This window comes from Solanum tuberosum, unplaced genomic scaffold (genome assembly GCF_000226075.1).
Source record: "Solanum tuberosum cultivar DM 1-3 516 R44 unplaced genomic scaffold, SolTub_3.0 scf00213, whole genome shotgun sequence".
In the NCBI taxonomy this organism is placed as follows: domain Eukaryota; kingdom Viridiplantae; phylum Streptophyta; class Magnoliopsida; order Solanales; family Solanaceae; genus Solanum; species Solanum tuberosum.
The window spans coordinates 184,841-207,645 of NW_006239141.1; the positions used below are offsets into that span (position 1 = coordinate 184,841).

At 36.0% G+C, this 22,805-nt stretch overlaps 1 protein-coding gene across 2 annotated transcripts; it reads right to left on the reverse strand.

Annotated features, from left to right (window-relative positions):
* Positions 1-255: 255 nt before the first annotated feature.
* On the reverse strand, positions 256-20,874 carry LOC102593164 (vacuolar protein sorting-associated protein 45 homolog). Of its 2 annotated transcripts, none has more exons than XM_015312769.1 (14): positions 20,438-20,874; positions 14,192-14,393; positions 13,966-14,045; positions 12,681-12,908; positions 12,374-12,499; positions 12,167-12,247; positions 11,936-12,077; positions 11,645-11,823; positions 10,214-10,369; positions 9,495-9,602; positions 8,481-8,602; positions 1,106-1,237; positions 696-806; positions 256-578 (listed from the first exon to the last, which is right to left on the reverse strand). In XM_015312769.1, the coding sequence occupies exons 1-13, from the start codon at positions 20,525-20,527 to the stop codon at positions 746-748; spliced, it is 1,707 nt and encodes a 568-aa protein (XP_015168255.1). In that variant the 5' UTR covers positions 20,528-20,874; the 3' UTR covers positions 256-578; positions 696-745. The 2 variants fall into 2 exon arrangements, with proteins under 2 accessions (XP_015168255.1, XP_006356281.1); XM_006356219.2 differs by having other exon boundaries at positions 256-606.
* Between the last annotated feature and the right edge of the window lie 1,931 nt (positions 20,875-22,805).

Below are 22,805 nucleotides of genomic sequence, written 5' to 3' on the forward strand. Positions count from 1 at the left end.
TTCTCGCAAAAAATTATGTAGATATAAATGATGGGTTTTTTTTTTACAAAATATGAACTTGTGAATCAATTTTTTGTATTTGAAAAATGTGAAATCGTGATATAAAATTCCCAAATCAAGCTTTTTAGAGAATTTGAAATTATTCATAAGATGAAATTACACACGTCCAAACATAGATTTCATCTCTTGATTTCAAATCACAAGATGAAATAGCATGTTAATCGCCTACTTAGAATATATCAAAGGGGGAAAATAAACAAAACATAAAGTTAATAACTATCTTCACAGAAACTACTGTAAGATGTACTGTACCATATGTAAGCTTTCTGTGATTTCAAATAACAGTCAGGGCATGATCCCAGATATGCTACAAGACTAAAAGTCCAGAGAAGTCTATCAGGAATATGAGAACACTACATGTACATAACAAATCTAGACATGAAAAGTGGCACACAGATGAGGAGGTCTCAAAACCGTCTCACTTGGGCAGGACGCGGAAGCTATGAAAGAAGATGATACAGTGGATACACAATGTATTTATGGGAATTTCATCAGCAAACTCAGCTCTTTATGTACTTCTGCAGAATCCAAGTATCCCCCTTTAGACTAAAAATGAAAGATATTGTCATCATATCACTGCTGCTGAAAGGGTTGTACAATGATTACAGTGATAGCAAGCTGAATGTAGATTTTACCTGTGATTCTATATTTTCAGATTTTCACAAGGTACTGTAGAGTCCAAAATTCAAAGCATATTGGTGCTTATACGAGCGATTCTCTGAGCTTCTTCAAGGTCCTTCAAGAATCTACAGGTCCACCAGATACATTACACAAAAAGATTTCAGTTAACTGAATGCTAAGAACTAAATAAACCTTCTGAAGAGTTCAATGTTAACTGGGATACGATAACAATCAAAAAACATGTTCTGAAGTTGATGGAAATAAGCTTCAGGACCCCAATATGTGAAAGTTAAGCCAATAATGTCGAATATAGATTTTTTTCGAGCTAAATCAAGGAAGCAGTACATGAAATGCACTGTCTTTATTGTACGTTAGTCAGAACTACCAGATTAAAATGATGGTTGGCGTACAAGGGAGAGCATACCTTTTAGAATTTAGAAGGGAAGAACCACCAAGTATAAAACGAATCCCAGAGTTCGTAGAATTCTGCAGAGCAACCGAACGTGACTCTTCATATGTTGTCCCACCGACAACGAAAATCACCACTTCCTGTGGCCTGTATGTGATGAACAATTTTGTTTTAGCCACATGAATAGTTTAAGCACCATAATATTTTTGTCCATGTTCCATCTCATCTTGAACCCTAAAAACGTGAAGAAGTTTAGTTGAACTCATTTCAAATACAAAGTTTGGATAAATACAAAGAGAAGAGAAAAAAGTTTTAAAGGTCTGATGAAGCAGGAGCTGGAGTTGGTATATATTTTAAAGGTTCCGACCATTCCGAAGTTGAATAACCTGCCGCTGGAAAGAAGCTTTTCTTTTGCCTTGGATGGAGGAGGAACACAACATTCATCTGTATCAAACAGATCTTGAAGGCAGGAGCAGACGCACGTTAGTCGAAGCAGTGTCATTCTAAACCGCTTCATCGAATATTTTAAACTGAATATACCTATAAACAATGTGAAAATACGGATATATAAATATTGAATGACACCGCTTGACAGACAATGCCGCGTGGTCTGATGGTCTTACGCTTGAAATTGCAGAAGCACGCTGGGTGTTTGAAATTAGCTCCATGCGCATTTTTTTTTTGCAAATTTTATTGGATTTAACCAAGGTGCCAAAACGCTTTTTCTTTAAAATCAGAGTGATAAAAATATAATTCAACTACCAGGAAGTTATTTTAGCATCTCTCATGTCGATATAGTAATTTGTTTCACTACTTCAAATGTTGACACCACTTACAAAAGATTCTGTGTACACCACTGCTTGAAGGGGTGCATTACGTGTATGTAAACATGATTTCAGACTTAGCTCAGTATCCGTATTATTATTCTTATACTTGTACTGCTTTATGTGCTTTTCTGTATTAGAAGAGATATCTAAGACTTGCCCCACAGGTAAGCTAAGAGGGTGTGCCGATAATCTTGTAGGGTCTTTAGACTCATGCTTTTGATGTTTGGGCGTGTGCATGAGCTACAGATGGCAACCACATAGCAGGTACCTAAATTATTCCAGCTTTCTGCAGTCAAGTTCAGTCGAGGTGTGCACCATTAGATCATGGTGCCCTCTTCTTCTTAAGCAGACTTGGTACTTCTCATATTTTGTATTCAAAGTAGTATCTTCATGACTCAGCCATTTATGGGATTTTTGGCCATACTCAGTAGTTGGATTCCGTTTTCGCACTTATCTTCATATGTTGAGACTATTAGTATATTCTTTTTTTTTCCTTTATTTTTCTACATGTTTAGCTTAGAGTTCACCTAATGGGTAGTAAGCTCTCCAAATGCCCTGTCGCGGCCTAAGTGCCATATTTGAGTCATGACAATAAGGTTTTCCACATTGCCAGTGTGCATTGAAAATGTAATCACATAGAAAGGATGGTTGCCAAAAGGAAACATTGTGCAAGACTTAGAGGAGATCAAAATAGGATCCGAGGTTGCTACACGGATCTTCTTAGAGTGTCCCACATTGATTGAAGGAATGTGTTGTGGTCTTCTTATATGGTTTTGGGCAATCCTTACCTCACGAGTCAACTCTTTCGGGTTGAGTTAGGCCCATGGTCAATTTTCTTAATATGGTGTCAAAGTCAAACCTATTCTTGATTCCCCAGCACCTATAAAGGTGAGCAATCCGCTAAGTTTTTTATCAAGGTGAGCAATCCGTTCGATTCCTAGGCCTTAGAGAAAGTTCTTTATCACGAATCTTCGTAAAAGTGAGCAATCCTATCTCCTACTTTTGTAGTTCGATTCCTAGGCCTTAGAGAAGGTAGTTGTGGCCTAGGAGAAGGTTTGTATTCATGGTCGACCTAGGACAAATTTCAACGGTTCTTTATTAGGAATCTTCGAAAATGTGAGTAATCTGATCTCCTACTTTTGTAGTTTGATTCCTAGGCCTTAGAGAAGGTGATTGTGGCCCTAGGGGAGGGTTTGGATTCATCTAAGGTGGGAAAAATCCCAAGACTGGAGAAGAGAAAGGGTGACCTAGAGTAAATTTCAGCAATTCTTCAACAGGAATCTCTTCGTAAAGGTGATCTGATCTCCTACTTTTGTAGTTTGATTCCTAGGCCTTAGAGAAGATAATTGTTGCCTCAAGGAAGAATTTGAATTCATCCTAATGTGGGAAGAATCATAAAACTTTGAGCTATTCTTAAGAAAGGTTATTCTTGATTTATTTATCGTAATTCACTACTGTAACCATGAAATTGGTAGTTTTAGGTGAATTAATGGTGGAAAAACCCTAGTTTGGGTGGAATAATCATATGAGGGTGGCTTAGGGTTTGGGATTTGGATATAATCCGAGAATATTTAGGCCTATTGTGATGTATTTTGTACTTGTGTAGTTATTTTAGACCAAGAATAAGCTAAAGTTTCACAAAATGAGTCAACATTGATGATTAGACTTTTGCAATAGTTGTTTAGCACCCAGGTAGGCTACGTTTTCTTAACTGAATAGTTAGACCTATATTTTATTTTATAATATCCTTGTAGATGGACAAAAGATTTCATGCATAGGCCTTTGGGCACAAAGTCTGGTTGGCTAATGGTTGTTGTTTATTGTTGTTAAGGCAGGAAAAGATAATGACTAAGGGTTGGATTTTTTAGTTCTTGATTGTTAACCTAGAGTTTTCTTGTTAGAGTGCGTTGTTGTTTATTGTTGTTAAGGCAACAAAAGATAATGACCAAGGGTTGGATTTTTTAGTTCTTGATTGTTAACCTAGAGTTTTCTTGTTGGAGTGGTTTGATAGTAATTGTAAGGTTAAGTGTTATGAAATTAATGGTGTTCAAAATATAATTGAATAATAAAAGGGTGGTCCCTCTAATAACTTAAGCTTTTAGATGAGATGGTCACAGACTTGAACATGGTATCATAGCTTCTACGATCTTAGTAGAAAAAAAAAAGTTGGCACTGCCGGCAGGCGGCTATGACCTATATATGTCGCCCGTCTGGCCATCGGTTATATTAACAAAAGTAGGACCAATGATATATGCATGAACCCCATATTTAAGGGAAGAAAACTTGGTCAAAGAGGTCATCGTGCATCAATTTCTGGCAACTTTCTAGGGCTGTTTTGTGTCAACCTTTTATCCCTCAGTGTTTGTGTAGCATCGTGCCATTATTTTGGTGACTACTTTCTTATATTTAATTTATGTAGTACCATGACATCTTTCCAATGACTACTTTCTCATATTTAATTAGATTTGTGCAGCACCGTGTCATCATTACGGTAACTACTTTCTTATATCTAATTTGTGTAGCATGGTGTCATCTTTCCGATGACTACTTTTGCATATCTAATTTGTGTAGCACCGTGTCATCTTTTTGATTACTTTTTCATATTTAATTTGTGTAGCACTGTGTCATCTTTTCGGTGACTACTTTTTTCATATTTAATTTATGTAGCACGTGCATCATTCCTATGACTACTTTCTCATATCCAATTTGTGTAGCACCGTGCCAGCTTTCTGGTGACTACTTCTTCATATCTAATTTACATAGCCCCTTTCTTTTTGGTGACTACTTTCTTATTTGTGTAGGGTCATGCCATCATTCCGACCCTACTTATATAATTTCTCTTTTACAATAGGGTCATGCCGTCATTCTTACCCTACCTTTCTTAGATTATGACCATTTTCAACCATCAAATCTAATAGTCTAACGCATAAGCATGTTCCGTCCAGTTTTTCAGTGACTTTCTTGTTTAATATCAACTTATCTATTGATTCCAAAGATGATCCATATACTTTATACTAGATTTTGAGCAATTTCCGCCTATCACCACATTGTGAAGAAGTCTATATGGAGCAACCACCTAATTTTGTTGCTCAAGGGGAGTTTAGTAGCCTTGTATGTTGATTACATATGTCATTTTATGGTATGAAACAGTCTTTTCAAGCTTGGTTTGGGAAATTCAACACTGTAATTTTATCACTCTCTGTTTTATCGGCATTATGCATCAAATTTAGTATTTCATGAGAAGATCAAGTACATTGAGATTGACTGACATTATGCCTCAAATCCAATACTTCGTGAGAAGACTAAGCACATTGAGATTGACTGTCAATTTTGTGAAGTAGAGTGATCAACTTACAGATATCTCACCAAGCCCCTCATCGGTCTTCGTATTAATTACATTGTAACAAGCTAGGTACATATGATTTGTATGCACTAGCTTGAGGGGAGTGTTAGAATAGAAATAGATATATACAATCCTACTTCGAATAGGAATAGGAATAGGAATAATATCTTACTTGGTAAAGAATTGTATTATAGTGTATATAAATAGGGTCTTTGTGTAATAATGTAGACACAACACAATTCAATAATATTCTTCTTCAATAGTTCTCATATGGTTGTTAGAATAGGAATAGGTATATTTAATCCTACTCAAGATAGGAATAATTTTAGGAATAGCAATAGGAATATGATTAGTATCCTACTTGGTAAAGGATTGTATTATAGTGTCTATAAATAGGGTCTTTGTGTAATAATGTAGACACAACACAATTCAATAATATTCTTCTCCAATATTTCGCACATGGTATCAGAGAAGACAAAGGTTCTGAGATCAAATCTCACTGCCACGCAAATCAAAAAGAATTTTCACGTGCTTGGCTCATGAAAAAAAATCATGCCCGTACGTGAGGGGTATGTTGAGAATATAATTAAATAATAAAAGTGTGTTCTCTCTAATAGCTTAAGCTTTTAGATGAGACGATCACACTTAAACAGTTGAATTATAGCCAGTTCTGGGACTTATGGTTATCAAGGGGAACATAATGAGCGGGACGAGTATTAATTCATGGGATTATGGAGGTAATTCCCGAGAACGAACGTGTACTCAAAAAGGGGTTCAGTATTGGGCTATAGATATATATATGTGTGTGTGTGTGTGTTCATGTTGACGTTTCCATGTGAAATGCTTGTGTAATGCATGTTCAGGATATAAAAGGTGAATGTGAAATGACTTCAATTTTATAATCTCATGCAATGAACTTGTTTAATTTACATGTGGTTTCACGTGTGGTTGTTCATTGTGATTCTGACTGTGCATGTTGTTTGTGGTTGCTAGTTGGCTCAGGTATCATGCCGGTACAGGATTACTAACGGTTGGCTTGAGTACCACGCCTGATACGGGATATTATATGGTTGGCTCGGGTACCATGTCAGTACACTAACAATGGTTGGCTCGGGTACCACACCGGTACACTAACAGTTTGTATGTGGGTTCCATGAGAGAACGGGTTTACTTCCTTGTAATTGGATGGTTACATGTTGGTCCATGAGTGGTCGGGCTTGTGTTTAAATGTTGAAATGGTTCTTGGGTAGTGCAGGTTTGCATGTTAAGCACTGTGGATGATGTTTAGGGATCTTTGATGGTTCGAGTTAATTGAAAGTTGCAATGAATCAGGTATGGCTTGTTATGTTGAGGTTGTTCATGTTTATTGTGCATATCAACTTAGGGTGAGGACTAAGAATTCGGGCTATGTCATACTTGTGATTATACTTGTATGTTATCTGTTTTGCTAAGTTGTGGTTACTAGGTCAGATTGATGATCAGGGGTTTGTTGCATAGTTTAAATGTTGGGACTGGTTATGGTTGTGTTTAGAACATATTTGATAAGGGGGATTTGAGTCAAGGTGGTTTAGTAAGAGTCTTGCATATGGTTTACTAAAAGGGGTCAAAGGCCAAGGTGTTGGCATGAGAACTTCAGGGAGATTAGTAGGTTGGTTACAGAGTAGTAATAGTCTGGTTTTTGAGGGACCTGTATGTAATAGAAGGGTTAGGTTATGATCTTATATAAGTGTGGAATGACCTAGATGGTGGAGTTGGCAGCAGATGGAGTTGGAGTGACTTGAGATAGAGCGTATGGGTTCCAAGGAATACTGCTTGTGGTCAGAGTGGTGATTGAAGGGTTGGGGTCCTAATTTGGCTTCCAGTTGCATGTCTCTTCTGATAAATTACATGATGTTATGTGGTGAATTTGGGTCGGCCGATGATGTCTACAGGTACATGTTGTTTCTACTAATACTACTCCTGCTATGCCACTTGGCATAGTCTGGTTGTAGAATTCAGTGACGTTTCATAAGCGAAGACGAAGTGATCTCCGACAGATTCTTCTCTTCTTTCCTTATGGTGGGAGTTGTGTCTTATTTCTTTTATAAATTGTACTCTTTAGAAGCTCTTGTACCTGTTTAGACTAGTTCCTTGAGGGGAGGGATCGGTGTATTTTCTTTACAAAGGTATTTTGATTTGACAAATTGTGAGTATTTCAATATATAAATAGGTTGTTTAGTTTAATTTTGATTATTTCTGCATGGCCTAATTTAAACTGGGTGGAAGGATTCTCCTATCCAAGTGTTAGAGTAGGTGCCCACATGGCCCAGTGGGTTGGGTCGTAACATTAATTGATAAAATCTTGCTTATCAAAAGGAAAAAGAAAAAGAATAACTATAAAATATCCTCTATCTCTGTCCAATTTCCATAATAAATGGCACCATTCGTGGACTGCCTTTCCTTAATACACTTATATAATAGGATAATCATACATCTGCTTAACTTGATGATTGCTTGACTTTAAATCAACCAAGAATGCATAAATAGTTGCCAGATAATAGAAGGCAAGCCTAACATGATACACTGGAACTCTATCAGAGAGAGATCAAGAGCCATGTGTTTTGTGTTTGGCTTCATAGAAATCCTAAAGGAAGTCCCTGTTAACAAATGATGCCTCTGTTTTCTTTTCACAGCTTCTACCCAACCCGTGTTAACAAGGGAAATTGACTTGTGATAAGAAAGAGAATGGTACTAGATGTTGGTTTACAAAATTAACATTATTCAATGCATTAGCATAACCACAAAAGAAATCTATTGATTGACTTGTGATAAGAAAGAGAATGGTACTAGATGTTGGTTTACAAAGTTAACATTATTCAACGCATTAGCATAACCACAAAAGAAATCTATTGACCCCTATTTAAGACATATAAAATCAAGATAGTAGAACCTGAGAAGCTGTTGATTGCTCCAATAGCTAGGTTATAAATTTCAATCACAACAAAGATTGTGGCTTTAGTATCAGAGATACATACTATGAGAAAGATTTCATGAATGCCAGAATTATTTATGAAAGTAGTTGCACTTCTGCGTCAAACTGCTAAAGTCTTGTAAATAAAAACAAGTCAACTGGCTAGAGTTCTACTTACTCATTCTCTTGGAGCACTAAAACTAGAGAAAAGGCTGAAAACTGTATGGAAATAGTAAAATTTGAAATATCATTGCAGCTCAACTGACTGACCTTGCTTGCTGAAAGTGATTTCCTACATAAGGGTAGTCCACATCTCTCAATCGACCCCTGGTGATGTTCTCCATAGTTTGGAATAGAAGCGGTTGATGCTGGGTATACACATTTTCAACCCCCTGTGACAAAAGACAACTGTAAACTACTAATATCTACATCTAGAAGGTGTTGGAAAGTAAAGTAAGAATCATTTCAGGGACGACGATAATCTTCCAGAAGTTGCACAGCAGGGAGGAGGATATTTTAACTTAATAGAGTCATCTGTGAGATGCTTCTGCTCAAACCATTTGGAGTTCTAGCATTTCGAGAAAGCTGGATTCTATTACATGGTGTGCAGTGTGTGATGCTGTTCTGACGGGAAATGGTTTAAGGAATAGAAGATTTATTATCATTAGTAGTTGCTGTATCAGCAAACAATGGGAAGAGGTTACTGATCACCTGCTGTTACATTGTCGCTTGCCTTAAGAGTTAAATTGTTGTTTTCTGTTTTGAAAATACAATGGGTTATCCCAAAAAGTGTGGCAGACATGTCAATAAGCTGGTGGACAAAACAAGAATTAGAAACAAACAGAAGCATATTATGGAAATTAGCAGCATTTTGTCACCTTTATAAAAAAAAAGCCTTATGTCTATGTTATATCGTTGTATAACCAGGAAATTCCTGTTTGTATAAAAGATTGTGTATATTGCTCGAACGCTTAACGTGTGCTTGTAATACATATGGATGTAATGTACCAAAACCTACGTGGTGTAACCTTAAAAAATACTTCTGGTTACACAAAAATAGGTCTATCACTGACCTTTTTAAGTTCTCTGCAAGCATCGTACATGCACTAAACTAAAAAATACAGCCATGGCCGAAGGGATCAATAAATTGTCTATAATGTGACATTTTCTTTTCTCAAGTACAAGTGCTTGAGGAGATGTTTCTACCATCCTATATTACATTAAACTTCTGGTTTCTGTTAATATTACAGAGACAGAAAGAAAGTATTCTAGTTCTAGACACACCTTGAGCCCACGAGCCATGTTACGTGCAATGTTCAGAAGATCTCTGTTCCCGTACAGATCCCCAGTTCTCTTATCAACTCCTGCTTGCTTTAGAAGGAATTGCACTAGCTTCAAACCATAACCAATAAAAATGATTTCATTTGTCAGATAAAATTGCCAATGTAACATCAAGTGCAGATTAACAATAGAAGAAAACCTACTTTGATACCAATACCTACATATAAACTATAACCAACAACCAGCATGGACTAAACAAGACCACTCTTTTTTTTTTTTTTTTTTTAAGACCACTGACTTTGTACCTACTTAAATTAAACATAATAACCAAGCTTTCAGAGAATGGAATATTTATTCCTCTTTTTATCCCTTTTTGTACAAACTTCATAGCATAAACAGAAAAGTAGAATCTTTAAGGCCAGGCCATCAAAATATCTTTGAAGACCATCAGAAGCAATCACTTTTTATCACCCACAAACAGATCAGATCAATCAACAAAACGAATAAAGCACATTAACTGTTAGCTAAAAGAAAAATGGCCTTTACAGAAGGCACTGAGTGAGGTCCTAATTATCTTCTTTTACTCTTTCACAAGGAGAGACATTGGGCAGAGGCAGAATAACTTGTAAGATACAGGTAATAAAAGCAAACAGAACCAAGATAGCAGGACTAACACAAAAAAAAAACTGAAAAGGGGCAACAATCATAGTACTCCTCCTTACCCCAGGCTTATACTTGGGCGACCGAGATGCTAATTTGTTGAATAGCTGCATGAGTTGAACAGGACTCTCCTTCTCATAGCGCAAGGCGTACAGCATGACAAGGCGCAGGCGGTCAACATCAGAGATATTATCATTATTCAATAGATTTGTCACAGCCTGTAGACATAGCAGAATAGAAAAGAAATTATACCCAAAAAGATCTGCACAATAGCATATTAATTAAAGTCACTAGTTTTAAGTAAAAGACAACTCAAATGGAACAATGGCATATTAATTAAAAAAATTCGCTCAATACATGTTGGTTCAGTTTAACATTGTGAGCATCTGACTTGAGAATTGGTTCAGTTTCAGAGTCGCCATTCCACTGTATAGGTTCACTTGGCAGATATCTGAATTCTGAACACGAGTAACATGTTTCAAAGATTTGAAATTTGCGTTTAAAGAGTTTCTACAACCAGGGTATCAATAACATATATATAGTAATGGCAACAGACTACTTTGCAATAAATCTCCAGTCATGATTTAAGCTAAGAACTCACCGGAAAAAAAGAGTTAATTTACCACTGCAATGAAATTATCAGAAAACAATAGCATCAAACATATCAATGATGTAAGGTGAATTATTTTAGTACAGAAAGGCAGAATATTTTTTTTATCAAAAAAAACTTAGTATTTGATTGAACTAAATTTGTCAGCTCTTCTTTTGTTTTAGGAGATGCAAACACTTGTATTATTTATAGAATCAACAATATTGCTCAGAGCCTGCGAACTCATTGACATATTTTATTTTATTTTGATAACCAAGAAATCCGTCTGCGACCCGCCCTATGGACCAATCACAGCCTTCTAAACTCAGTGGATAATGCCCCCCCCCCCTCTCTACCCTTCTCCACTTAAATGCCGGGCTTTGCTTTGCATGGTGTGGGGCTTGAACCTGTGACCTAACCACAAATCCTCCACCTTTTGCCACTCGAGCTAGGCCTTGGGGTAAACTCATTGACATATTAATAATTTCATATGTTACATTCTATAAGCCCATCCAAACAGGCCCTAAGTCTTTCATCCCCTCATCCCTCCTCCCCTCTCATAAACAACTCATTTACTTTCAGTTTACATTAGAAGTAATTGTTCGTTAAAACAATAATTTCAAATACAGTTCCAAAGTAGAAGTTAAAGAAAATCAGTGTTGCTTAAGAGCAGAGTTACCTTGGTTTAGTTACATCTTCAATGTGATCAAAGGAAACTTAGAATGTGAACTAGTTTATCAGAAAGAAAAGGAATTAAGCATATCAAACTTGGTCCAAATAACCACCACAAGTAGAAAACAGAGAAAAGACTAAACCAAAATTTTCCTTATTTCTCTACTCAAGTTCTCCACATATTCCATAAATAATAAGAATATTATGCTTCAATCCTGGAGGAACAAACTACCTCGAATGCTGCCCCTTGTCCACCATTGCAAGCCAATTCTTGTTCTGTCTGTGAAACCAACATGAGTTTTCGCTCTTCAACTATTTTGCTCATTTCCGTAACCAGTGTCACATGCTTAGAAACATTCCCTTGCATTTTTCGGTATTCTGGGTAGTTGTCTACAAATTTAGCCATGTCCTCTGCAAAGATGCAAGTATTATAAACAGAAGCTTCTTTTATAGTAGAAAAATACCATGTTTGAGTGAGTTGCAACAGAAACACTTGTTGTACAACCCAAGCTACAATACAAACCTATCGTCTGGATATTCTGGTTACTTTTTGCCACTTGTTGGAAGTCGTCCACCATTTTCTTAATATTCATTCCAATATCTCCGAAGTTCTCATACATATTTGCTTTGAAAAATGCATCTTGCTCAGATGACAGTACAACCTCCTGAAAGCATAAAAAATCAACAGCAAATGAATCACTGTGGAAAAGACAACAAGGTAGTATTTAGATACAAGAGGAAAGAGCTTTTTGACCTGTTGATCTTTTGGCAACTTGCCAACGTTTTTCAGGTTGACCTTATTATCTTGAATACCTATCAACTCATGAACCATTGCCTGTAGAAGTACATAAACAAACGAGAAGCATTATGTGACACTCCGAGGTGACTTGAAGAAGAAAAAGAGGGGGAGACATAATTTGTTAGAAATAACAAACCTGGAGAACTTACTGACTACCCATACCTGATAAGTCCACTGATTAAGCAGTGCAGTCACGGGGTCATCCCTCCTATCAATTATTAGCAACAATGGAGACACTTCTGTTCTTCTGAAATCAAAAAGGCCACTCTCCTGCTGGTACATCAGCTTCTGCAATATGAATGAAACACATGTTCAACTTTTTCCTTTTCCTATCTCAAATATCCAAAACCAACTATACCTTCGACCCTAAGCAGGGTAAATGAAATAAACCTAATAATAGAACTTGTTAGGCTACAAAGCACGAACAATTAAAGTTGAGGGGAAAGAAAGAAACAGCTGGCATGCTTACAGAAGCTTCATGTGCTATTCTTTTCGCAATATCAGATGTCCTTGAATATCGAATAATAGGCCTTCGCTTTAACGCCAGGAAAACTGCAGAAATTCCATCAACAATTCGATCACAGAACTGCTGCAAACCTGATGGATCTACAACTGCTGGGAGCATATACATGTGGTTTGCGGCAATATTTAACGTGAAATGGTAAGCGTCCAATGCAACAAAATCTGCATAAAATTCCTGCAAATCACGTCAATAATCATGTAACATAGCGAATTTCTAGTTTCAACTACAAATTTAAACAAGTTACAGGCTACAACAAATTTTTAGAGCTCTAATAGAAATATGTATCAGCAACAATTTCTTAATCATTATTTTTTTGAGAGGGTAACATTTTTTGTATGACTATTTACTGCATAAAAACTGCACGTGTCCATACTTACAGGGGAATATAGGAAGATGTACTAAGCTATCACCATCTTACAGAGATCTTAGAACATCAATAGAAGATTCTATGTCTTCTATATATTCATGTTTATACGCCAACAATAGAAAAGGGCAAGGCACTTCATCTTCAGTTTCTGGATAGTGGATAGAGCTATAATTTCTTAAATTTTTCAATACTATACAATATTCTTTTTGATTGCGAATGATTTCCCCTTTTTTAGAAGGTAACATATTGGTATACTATTTGAATCTTCAGCACAAAGATTGTGCTGGAAACCAAAAGATGTTTACACAAAAAACAAACTACAATCCTTGCTCTTCTTACAAGAAAACTAAAACCAGTAAAATAGCAGAAAATGATACTCCCTCCGTCCCATTTTATGTGGCAACATTTGACCGGGCACGAAGTTTAAGAAATAAATGAAGACTTTGAAATGTTTACCAAATTGCCCTTTAAAAAGTAGACTCTTTTTTCTCTCTCCTCATAAATGTATTGGAGTATTATTTTAAGATTAAGTGGGACCAACAAGGATAAAAGAGGAATTGTACCTTTATAAACTTACCATATAAGGAAATGTGACATTCTTTTTGGGACTGACTAAAAAGAAAATGGTGCCACATAAAATGTGACGGAGGGAGTATTTTTTTGGAGTATGAAAAACTATTTTTTTTGCAAAAAGTTAAACAATCACCTTTATTTGGAAAAATATCTTGTAAGATTGCCATATAACTTTCGTGGTTAATTAGTGTGATTTAGAGTACATTGTTTCCAAATATATACTTGATTTTATTTCAAAAAATTTAAAACTTCTATGTTTGAATTCACAATACCTTAACAACCTAACCATACCTGCAACTGCTGGACAACTTCATGCTCATCTGAATCGGCTAGCATATGAAGTTGAGTATCTTTCAAAATATTGGAGAAAACTGTGCAATAAAAAGGATATATGAAATGTGTCATTCTTGAGAAACACTGACAACAGCATCAAAACTAAGTTCTTCTGAAAAGTACCAGTTCACAGACGTATATTAGCAAATTTTTCATGTCATCCAATTAAAGAGGACATACTTACAAAGGTGATATTCTCCAAATCGTGGCTTAGCTAGTTGACGACGCATATGCTGGATATTCTCTGATGTTGGCCTCAAAAAATAAACTGCTTTAAGATGTGACATGGATTCCTTGGACATGGCAATAGAATCTACCAGCTCCACCAGGAACACCTCCTTCTTCAGAAGCTCTGACTGAGAGTACACAACACTAACAGAACTAACCTGCTCATCAAGAGTGAAAAGTAAACATCACTCTGTATTGCACTTCTCAGAATTTATGAGATGTGAGACTCAACAATACCATAATTGACCTCAGGTTTATTAAGTTTTACACCTGATTTGGCAACAACGATTTATGAATGGATAGCATTAACACAGTAAGACATTTTGCAGATATAATCAACTAAAACTTAACTAGCACTTAACATCTTAAGAATCCAACAAAATTAATTATTATTCTGGTAAAGCTTTTTTTTTTTTTTTTTTTGAAACTGGTAATTTTGAATTCCTCAGCATTAAGGGCTATGCTGGCCACCTGCAAAAGTGTTAGTTACATAGAAATAACAACAAAAAAAAGAAAACAGAACTACTTACAAAGCTCCTATGAAATCCACTAGTTGAATTTTCTTCTTCTATGTTCATTTCTTACACCAAAACCTAAAGTGTAATTACTTTCCAATTAATCTTCTCTATAGTGCATTCTTTCCCTACAAAAATTCTCTGATTTCTCTCCTTCCAAATGATCCACCAGATACAAGCAGGTACTGTTCTCCACCACCCTCCTCCTGGCTCTTACTACCTCCCCTTACTGACCCAACAACTTAGTTAGGTCTGCTATATGTTCTGGCATAATCCAATTTAGGCTAGCTAAATTGGTGAATAGAGCCCATACTTGTGTTGTTACTTTGCAGTGGAGGAATAGATGATTGTTGGTTTCTAGAGCCTCTTTACAAAGATAACATCTTGAGGCAATAATTCTTCCCCTCTTTTTAAGTTTATCATGTGTCAGCCTGTCAGGGTCAGGCAAGCTCTCCTAGTTACCAGAATTACATCATTTGTGGCCATATTTTACCAACTTAACTACCAAAAGAATGTACCAATAAGCAATTGACTACTCCAAAAGTAGTTGTTTTCCTGAGAATTGATTCAGAATATTAACCTTCTAGAAGAAACTTTGGGATGTAATATTGATTATTTGACGACCATATATTTTGGACTTCCTCTTGGGGCTAAAGCTAATTTTATTTCTATTTGGGATGAAATACTACAAAAAAAAAAGGGCGTGAAGAGAAACCATCGGATTGGAAAAGGTAAAATCTTTCTCTTGGACGGAAGACTGGTTCTAACAGTGTACTAGACCCATTGTCTACATACACTATGTCACTATTTAATGCAGGTAGCGGTGCCCAAAGGGTTGAAGAAAACCGGAGCGCTTTCTTATGACAACGCAACAAGGAAAAAAGTTCTTCCAACTTGGTTAAGTGGATCTGCAACAATGGATAAGAAGCTAGGGGTGAGGTGTTCGAGATTTAAAAAGCCACAATAGAAGTTAGTTATGTAAATGGCTTTAGAGGTTTAATTATGAACATAATGATCTCTGGAGGAATGTTATTGTTTCTATAATATGGTATGCTGCATCCTTGGGCGTCACTTTCCCCATGACGCTGGGTGTCTGGAAATAAATTCGGAATGTGTGGGAATTTTTGGGGCAAACACAAAGAAAGAAATGGGCAACTATAAGATTTTGGCTGGACTTGGCTCAGCCATTCTCGACTCAAGGAACCCTTGCCAATACTGTTTAGTCTCTCCTCAAATCAAATGGCAACTGTTGCAAATTTTCGAGATGGTCATGGTTGGAATATCCTTTTTAGAAGGAACCTCAATGACTGGGAACTTGATAGCTATCTTGGCCTATTGTAACAACATGACATCTCTCCTTAGCTTAATGCAACCATGGACAATCTCAAATGGAAAGGAACCCCCCAAAGATGCCTTCACCGTTAGAAGCTGCTACACTCTGTTGGAAAAACCAGCACCTACTCCTCTGTGGCCCTGGAAAACCATTTGGTGGAGTAAAGCTTCATACAAAGTGAAATATCATTTCGATGATATTAAAGAGGCTTATCTTACTCCTAACAATTTTCAGTTGAGCAACAGATGTTGTCTTTGCAAGAAAAGGGAAGAGAACATTAACCACTTCTTTCTTCACCGCAAGTATAATTCTCAGTTTTGGGATATGGTCTTCAACATTCTAGGTATAAGGTGGTGCTCCTATCCTTTCTGGTGCACAATTCTTCAACAACCACAATTTTTTTTGAAGAAATGAAGATTATATTCTTAGCGCAATTGTATATTTTGCTTAGGCTTTGGTGCAACATGGCCCTTTCAGATGTAAATGATACCTTGGCCATTGTTGACTTCTAAGTGCATTAAATAACTTGTAATGGCTCATCCTTGTGGTTGTAATCTCTCCTGGCATTCACTTTATGCAGGTATTTCAATAAGGTTAACACTTAACCTATCTAAAAAGAGTGTACATACAGGTAGAAAAAGAAAAGGCTGAAATGAGTTTTCAAAAAAAAAAAAGGCTTAAATGTCAAAGAAGACTATCCTCCATAAAACCATCCCACACCAACTGATGTATCCAATAGACAAAATCTAATTAGAAGAGGAAAGAGCTCAAATTTTAAAGCAAACCATCCTGCAGAATCCAGAATCCACACCTAATACACCCTTACAGTAGATCTCTAACTTCCACCAACAAAGTTGTTGCACATGCAACACATATACTCTTTTTTATTAATAATGTAAAGATGATTTTATTTAAGCTAGTACCAAGAAAATATTGCAAAAGTGTTCAAAAAAGACAATCACAATGACTTCATTATATCTTTGCCATCGTGGAGTTCAAAAACCAAAAAGATGATCAGGCAGACCCAGGATTTGAACATGGCGGGGGCACCACCAGAGGCGGATGCATATTAGTCGAAGCAGTGTCATGCGACACCCCTTCGTCGAAAATTTTATTTTACACACACAAAATCTGATGTACTTAGATTGATAAATATTAAACGAGAAAAAATAAAACAGTGGCTCATTGTGCAGTTTGATGGATGTGAACCCACTTTACATATTAAGGTCCTCTTCGCAAGAAGAATGCAACGACGAAGATTTGAATACTGGCGATCACACTTGCGCAGAGGGACTAAGCAACAAGTTGGACCAGTGCACCTGATCAACATTTGTGTCTCAGGGTGCCTAACAAGATAAATGATCCTTTATCAAGGTATAACACACATATACAAGATCTTTTCCGAAGTTAACAGGGTCCCATGATCCATCACCCTTCCATGTGGGTCCACCTCTGGCTCCAGGTTCTCCATCCTGTGTCGATGCACCAGAGGAACAAACTATGAATACATACAGATTCAACTAGAGATAAATGTAGCTTCTTCTCTTCGAAACATCTCTTATCTCTTTCCAGCCAAATATTCCACGTGATACATAATGGGTAAGTCCAACAAATTCGTTTGAGATTGTTCCCGATGCTCTGTTCCTGCCAGCTTGACATTAGATTCTTGACATCCTTTGGCATCACGTACTACACCCAAAAAATATACAGAAATAATGTCCAAACTTGTCGGGTTGAGTCAAAATGCAGTAGAAGAATCAGTGGTTTCCCATGCTATTTCACAAACAAAGCATTTGCTACACGATGAAATTCCACTCCTTTGTAAAGTGTCCAACGTTAGGCAAGCATTCTTTGTAGCCACCCAACCAAAAACAAGCCTCTTTGGAAGAGCTTTTGTTTTCCAAATCACTTCCCATGGCCACTCAGCTTTCCAATTTTCAGCTTGCTTTTGTAGCAACTTGCACGGAGAATGCACTACTATTACTCTTTTCCTAAGAAGGTAAGGTAAAAATACACCATAATTACCCGCCAACCAAAAATCACCTATCTCTGCTGTTCTCATCCTGTTTAATTGGCCTCAATAAATTCAATGATTCACAAGCTTCATCCACCTCCCAATCATTAAAAATTCTTCTAGAAGAGTAAACTGAATATAACAATCCACCACCATGCAATACATAAAAACAGGAAATGAGTTTTGATTTGGCATCTCCGAAGATGATCAGACCAGTTTTTCTGTTCTCTTACCATTTCCAATTTTCAACTACATATACAGTTGAAATTCTTCCCAAAGCTGACAAATACTTTTTCCAAATTGTATTCTTGTAAGCGGCTGCCAGAGGGCTAGGCTTCCAGAAGTTCACTTGTCCATATTTAGCGTTTATCATATCCTTTTAAGTCTCCTTTTTTTCTTCGTTTAGTCTCCATAACCTATCTAATAAAGCATATTCTATTCCTCTTCTTACAGACTAAGGCCATTAATAAGTTGGTTGCATAAAATCTTCTGGAACAGGCAGCTTTTGCTAGACAAGAAGCCAACATGGTAGGCAACACATATGAGACAAAGCTATTGAACTGAGAAGAAACCCTATTGGAAAGGAATTTATAGGGTTTTCATCTATTAGGCAGCCCAGCCCACTGGTGATATTGTCCATTTTGGATCTAAACCACACGGCTTCAAAGCGCGTCAGTAGGGTCTAATGCTTATTTCCTTACATACGCAGCATGTGTTTGCCTGATGCAGGATTTGCCTAGGGTGTGACACGTCCCTTGCTGCCTCATACTTTGCTTGTTGTTGTAGAGAGCATTCACAACTAGTGAATCATAAAACTTCTAAATTGTACTAGTTGTGCAGTGATATTTCAATCATGGTCATGTCACTTGAAACAATGCTCATCGAATACACACTCAAACGCATAAGTAAGTAGCACCAAATGGGAGCTAAATCTGTAGAAAGTACAAACATCTACTCACCCCAACCTATGTAGAGAAATAACAAAATCATTACAATATGTAAATCATTTTACAACTAGATTACACCTAAAACCACCAAAAACGATAAGCATTCGGACTTCAAACACTGAAAGGTTTCTCTTCTTCATTCATTCTTCATATAAAACATCTATCATTTCTCCATCCACCCTTCCCAAAATGCAAAATTGTGACTGTTTTGATAAGCTCCTGATTCGTCTTCTAGCTATATAGAGTCTCATGCTGCCTTAGGCATCATTCAGATCTTCCAAGTTCCAAATCATGCCTGAATCCACTCCAGCAAGAAACAAAATTTTGATCCTCTATCTTCAGAATTCATAAACAGCAGCTTACATCTCTTTGAAAGTATAATGGCTGCTCTAATATCAAATTTATAAATAACAGCTTATCAAACACAAACTAGCACAGTAAAGTGTGCAAGCATTGCCTAGAGTCTAGTCACCTCATCCAACCACATAACTTCACCAACAAGAAAGGGTTTCGCATCTTTGCTTTACTACAATCACTTCCATGACAACTCCATCACTACCACAACTAATGATAACACCTTTCATGCTTTCTTCTCCTTTTTCAGATGTATTAAGCAAACATCTGATAAGTTAGGAATTATTAATACCATGTCTGCATCTCAAAATCTACCCCCATATCCTCAATGATCAAATTCTTAATGTAGCCTCAGCAATGAGCACTTCCATATTCCTTTAGTGTTTCATTGACCGCACTGCTAACAATTCTTGGTTAGACCTGTATATCTTTGTAGGGATACTATTCAGAGAATTCTGGTTTTTAAGGAACTCCTAAGTTGGATTAAAGCAAAATATTTAGTATTAAAATGAAATAAACCTCAACAGATACAGAATGGGTACAAATGATTCACATAGCTAACCCAACTAATATAAAAGTAGTTGACTGGTTGATATACTGATTGAAGCTCAAGAGTCTTTTTTTTCTTTCTTTGGTAACTACATATTGGGTTTGATGCACTTGAGCCGAGGGTCTTTCAAAAACCGTCTTTCTGCCTCCTCAAGCTAGTGGTAAGGTCTACGTACACTCTACCCCCAAACCCACTTAGTGGAATTTTCCTAGGTATGTTGTTGTTGTTGTTGTTGTTGTTTGGTAATTACATATTAACTCAAACAAGAAAAGCATCAGATCACCGGATTTACTACTCAAAAATGCGCCACTAAAGAAGTAATTGCACTGAACTTGAATTATCACCCACACTTACCCATTGTCAGATCAGACAACAACCCTCATCAACCTCAACTATCTTCACAAAAATCAATAATTTACAAAAGACATATGCACAAACAAAGAAGCAGACAAAAGGGTTTCTTTAAATTGTGGAAAGAAAAGAACAAACCGTAGAGGAATCAAGAATGAGGACTTTCATCCCAGAAATGTCTTGCAACATGCGATTGATATAGTCCCTCACCGCTGCTACAAGTACCATTTTTTTAAAAATCCTTGTATGATTTCAGCAATCACAATACAAAAATATGCAGAGGATTTGATCTGGTGAATTCAGTGGAAAAAATTGTTTCAGATCTCAGCTAATCTTTGTAGGGAATTAAAGAACGTTGGGGAGTTTTGAGGAAGAAAAAAAAGAAAGATTGGTCGTAAACTGACCCAGTTAAGTTTTCTATTGAAAAAATTCCAATTTCATTAGATATCATATCCTCATTTGAATCGAATTAATTCAATGAAAGTATTTTCTATCTAAAAAATAATATTTTTATATTTAAATTCAACATCGAGATTTTTGAGTAAAGGGAAAGGCAGATCCATTCAGCATCCGCACCACATTCTGGTGAGAACTTCAATTAATTGAAGGGACAAATGATTTTTTTATGTTGGTATTAACTTTTTCATGAAGTATAATTTGTCCATTAAAAAATGACGGAAAAAAAAAAACTAAAAAATGAGATTAACTAGAAAATATTTCAGAAGAACTTGCTCAAAATAAGGATGATTACTTCTCAAATAATAAAATGTTACTATATAAATTGATAGAGGAAATAAGATATAGTTTGATTTTATTGACAAGTTATGGAGAGGTTATATTTATATGTGGTCACATTGATTATATGGGGAATGAAATGGAAATTATAATACCTACATAAAAAATTAGCTTAATTTAGTATTGTTAATACATGTATAATTCTTCTACATAATTTATCATGTATAAAACAATGCATATATTTATATAAGTTATGTGTGTTAATTATGTGGAGTTTTATATATATAAAAAAAAACTAAGTAATATTTTATATATATGAGTGACAAATAAGCGGATTGGATAATTAATAGGTGATTGAATATTGGTGACCCATATTAATTATGCAATTGTGAGTAAAAAAATCATGCAGTTATGAGAAAAAAATCTTACATGATTCATTATAATTTTCAATCTTTGTTATTGTTATAATATACTCCTTTCATTATTTATTTTATTTTAAGAAAAAGTTTTTGTTAGAAACGTTGATTTAATGAATCTAGTCTATACATATGAACATGAATTTGATGGTGTATTTGAAATCGTGAAAGGTTAGTCAAGAAGCGATTAAATATGGTATCATTTCAAATAATATGAGACTGATATTTTATAAGAATAACCGACAAAAGTTATGATAGAATGGTAAATATTCTTTCATTTAACAAACTCGTTTGGTGAATTAACTTGATAGAAACCAACAAGAGTTGTAGTGGAGTGGTAAATACTCCTTCATCCTTAATAAAGGTATCGGATTTGAGTTCCCATGGGTACGGAGTCGTCTTTGTTAGGGAGCACTTTATCCTCCAATGTGGGCTAATCAAGCTTTAATATGGATACCAGACACCGGATGGGAAATAAAAAAAGAATTAACTTGATAGACAACTTTTATGATATTGGAAACAATATTCCATTTTGCACTATAATAGTTTTTTTTTCTTTCTTTCTTTAATCCAACTGAGCATTTTATTCACTTTTTCTTTAAATTTTTTAACAGTTTCCAATTTTTCACTCGAAACAAAATAGAAAAAGACTTGTTTTTCACATAAAAATCACTGTTTAAGAAAGGTTAACTCCTTTTGATCTAATAAAACTCTAGTATAATGCAAATTAACTCAATCACTTCTTAAGAAGACTTGAATTCATAGAGTTGCAAAAGGACTATTCTAAATAGTTGATGTAATTCCATGAACATGTATATTCATGAAAAAAAAAGAACTCAAATTTTAAATAAAGCTGAAAATATTAAGTCATTTTAATATATAGCGTAAGAATGAAGTCAGAGAATACTAACTCTTAACTTGCTCCTACGACTTTTTTTTTATGACAAGGAAACCCCGCAGCCGCTATCCTTTAGGTGCGCACAGGGTAAAACATAGGTAACCTGCACTAGGCAAGTCTGATGCGACGAGCTCGACCCAGAAGGCAAACCCCTTGCTTTCACTGGCAAGGGATTTCGAACTTGAGACCTCCAACGCCCAAACCACTGAGCGGGTTGCTCCTATGACTTCTTTTCATTTGGTGAGGCATGCCAACGAGATCTGATGAGAGTGTTGATGAATTGAATTTATTCAAATACACACTCATTCATTATGTTCGAAACAATCCGGTGAGACAATCTCACTTCAACCAGCACACTTCATGATGCGTTTCCAAAAAGACTTGACTCTTTAATTTTTGACGATTTTGTGGGACTACACTGGATATGTTGGTGTCATTGCACAAATGTCAAACCACC

Coding starts and splice junctions, on each gene's coding strand:
- LOC102593164 (XM_015312769.1), bottom strand. CDS start 20,527: ATGGTACTTGTAGCAGCGGTGAGGGACTATATCAATCGCATGTTGCAA. Junction 12,909..13,965: donor AAGTTGTCCAGCAGTTGCAG/GTATGGTTAGGT, acceptor CGTGATTTGCAG/GAATTTTATGCAGATTTTGT. Junction 807..1,105: donor TCCCTTCTAAATTCTAAAAG/GTATGCTCTCCC, acceptor GTGGACCTGTAG/ATTCTTGAAGGACCTTGAAG.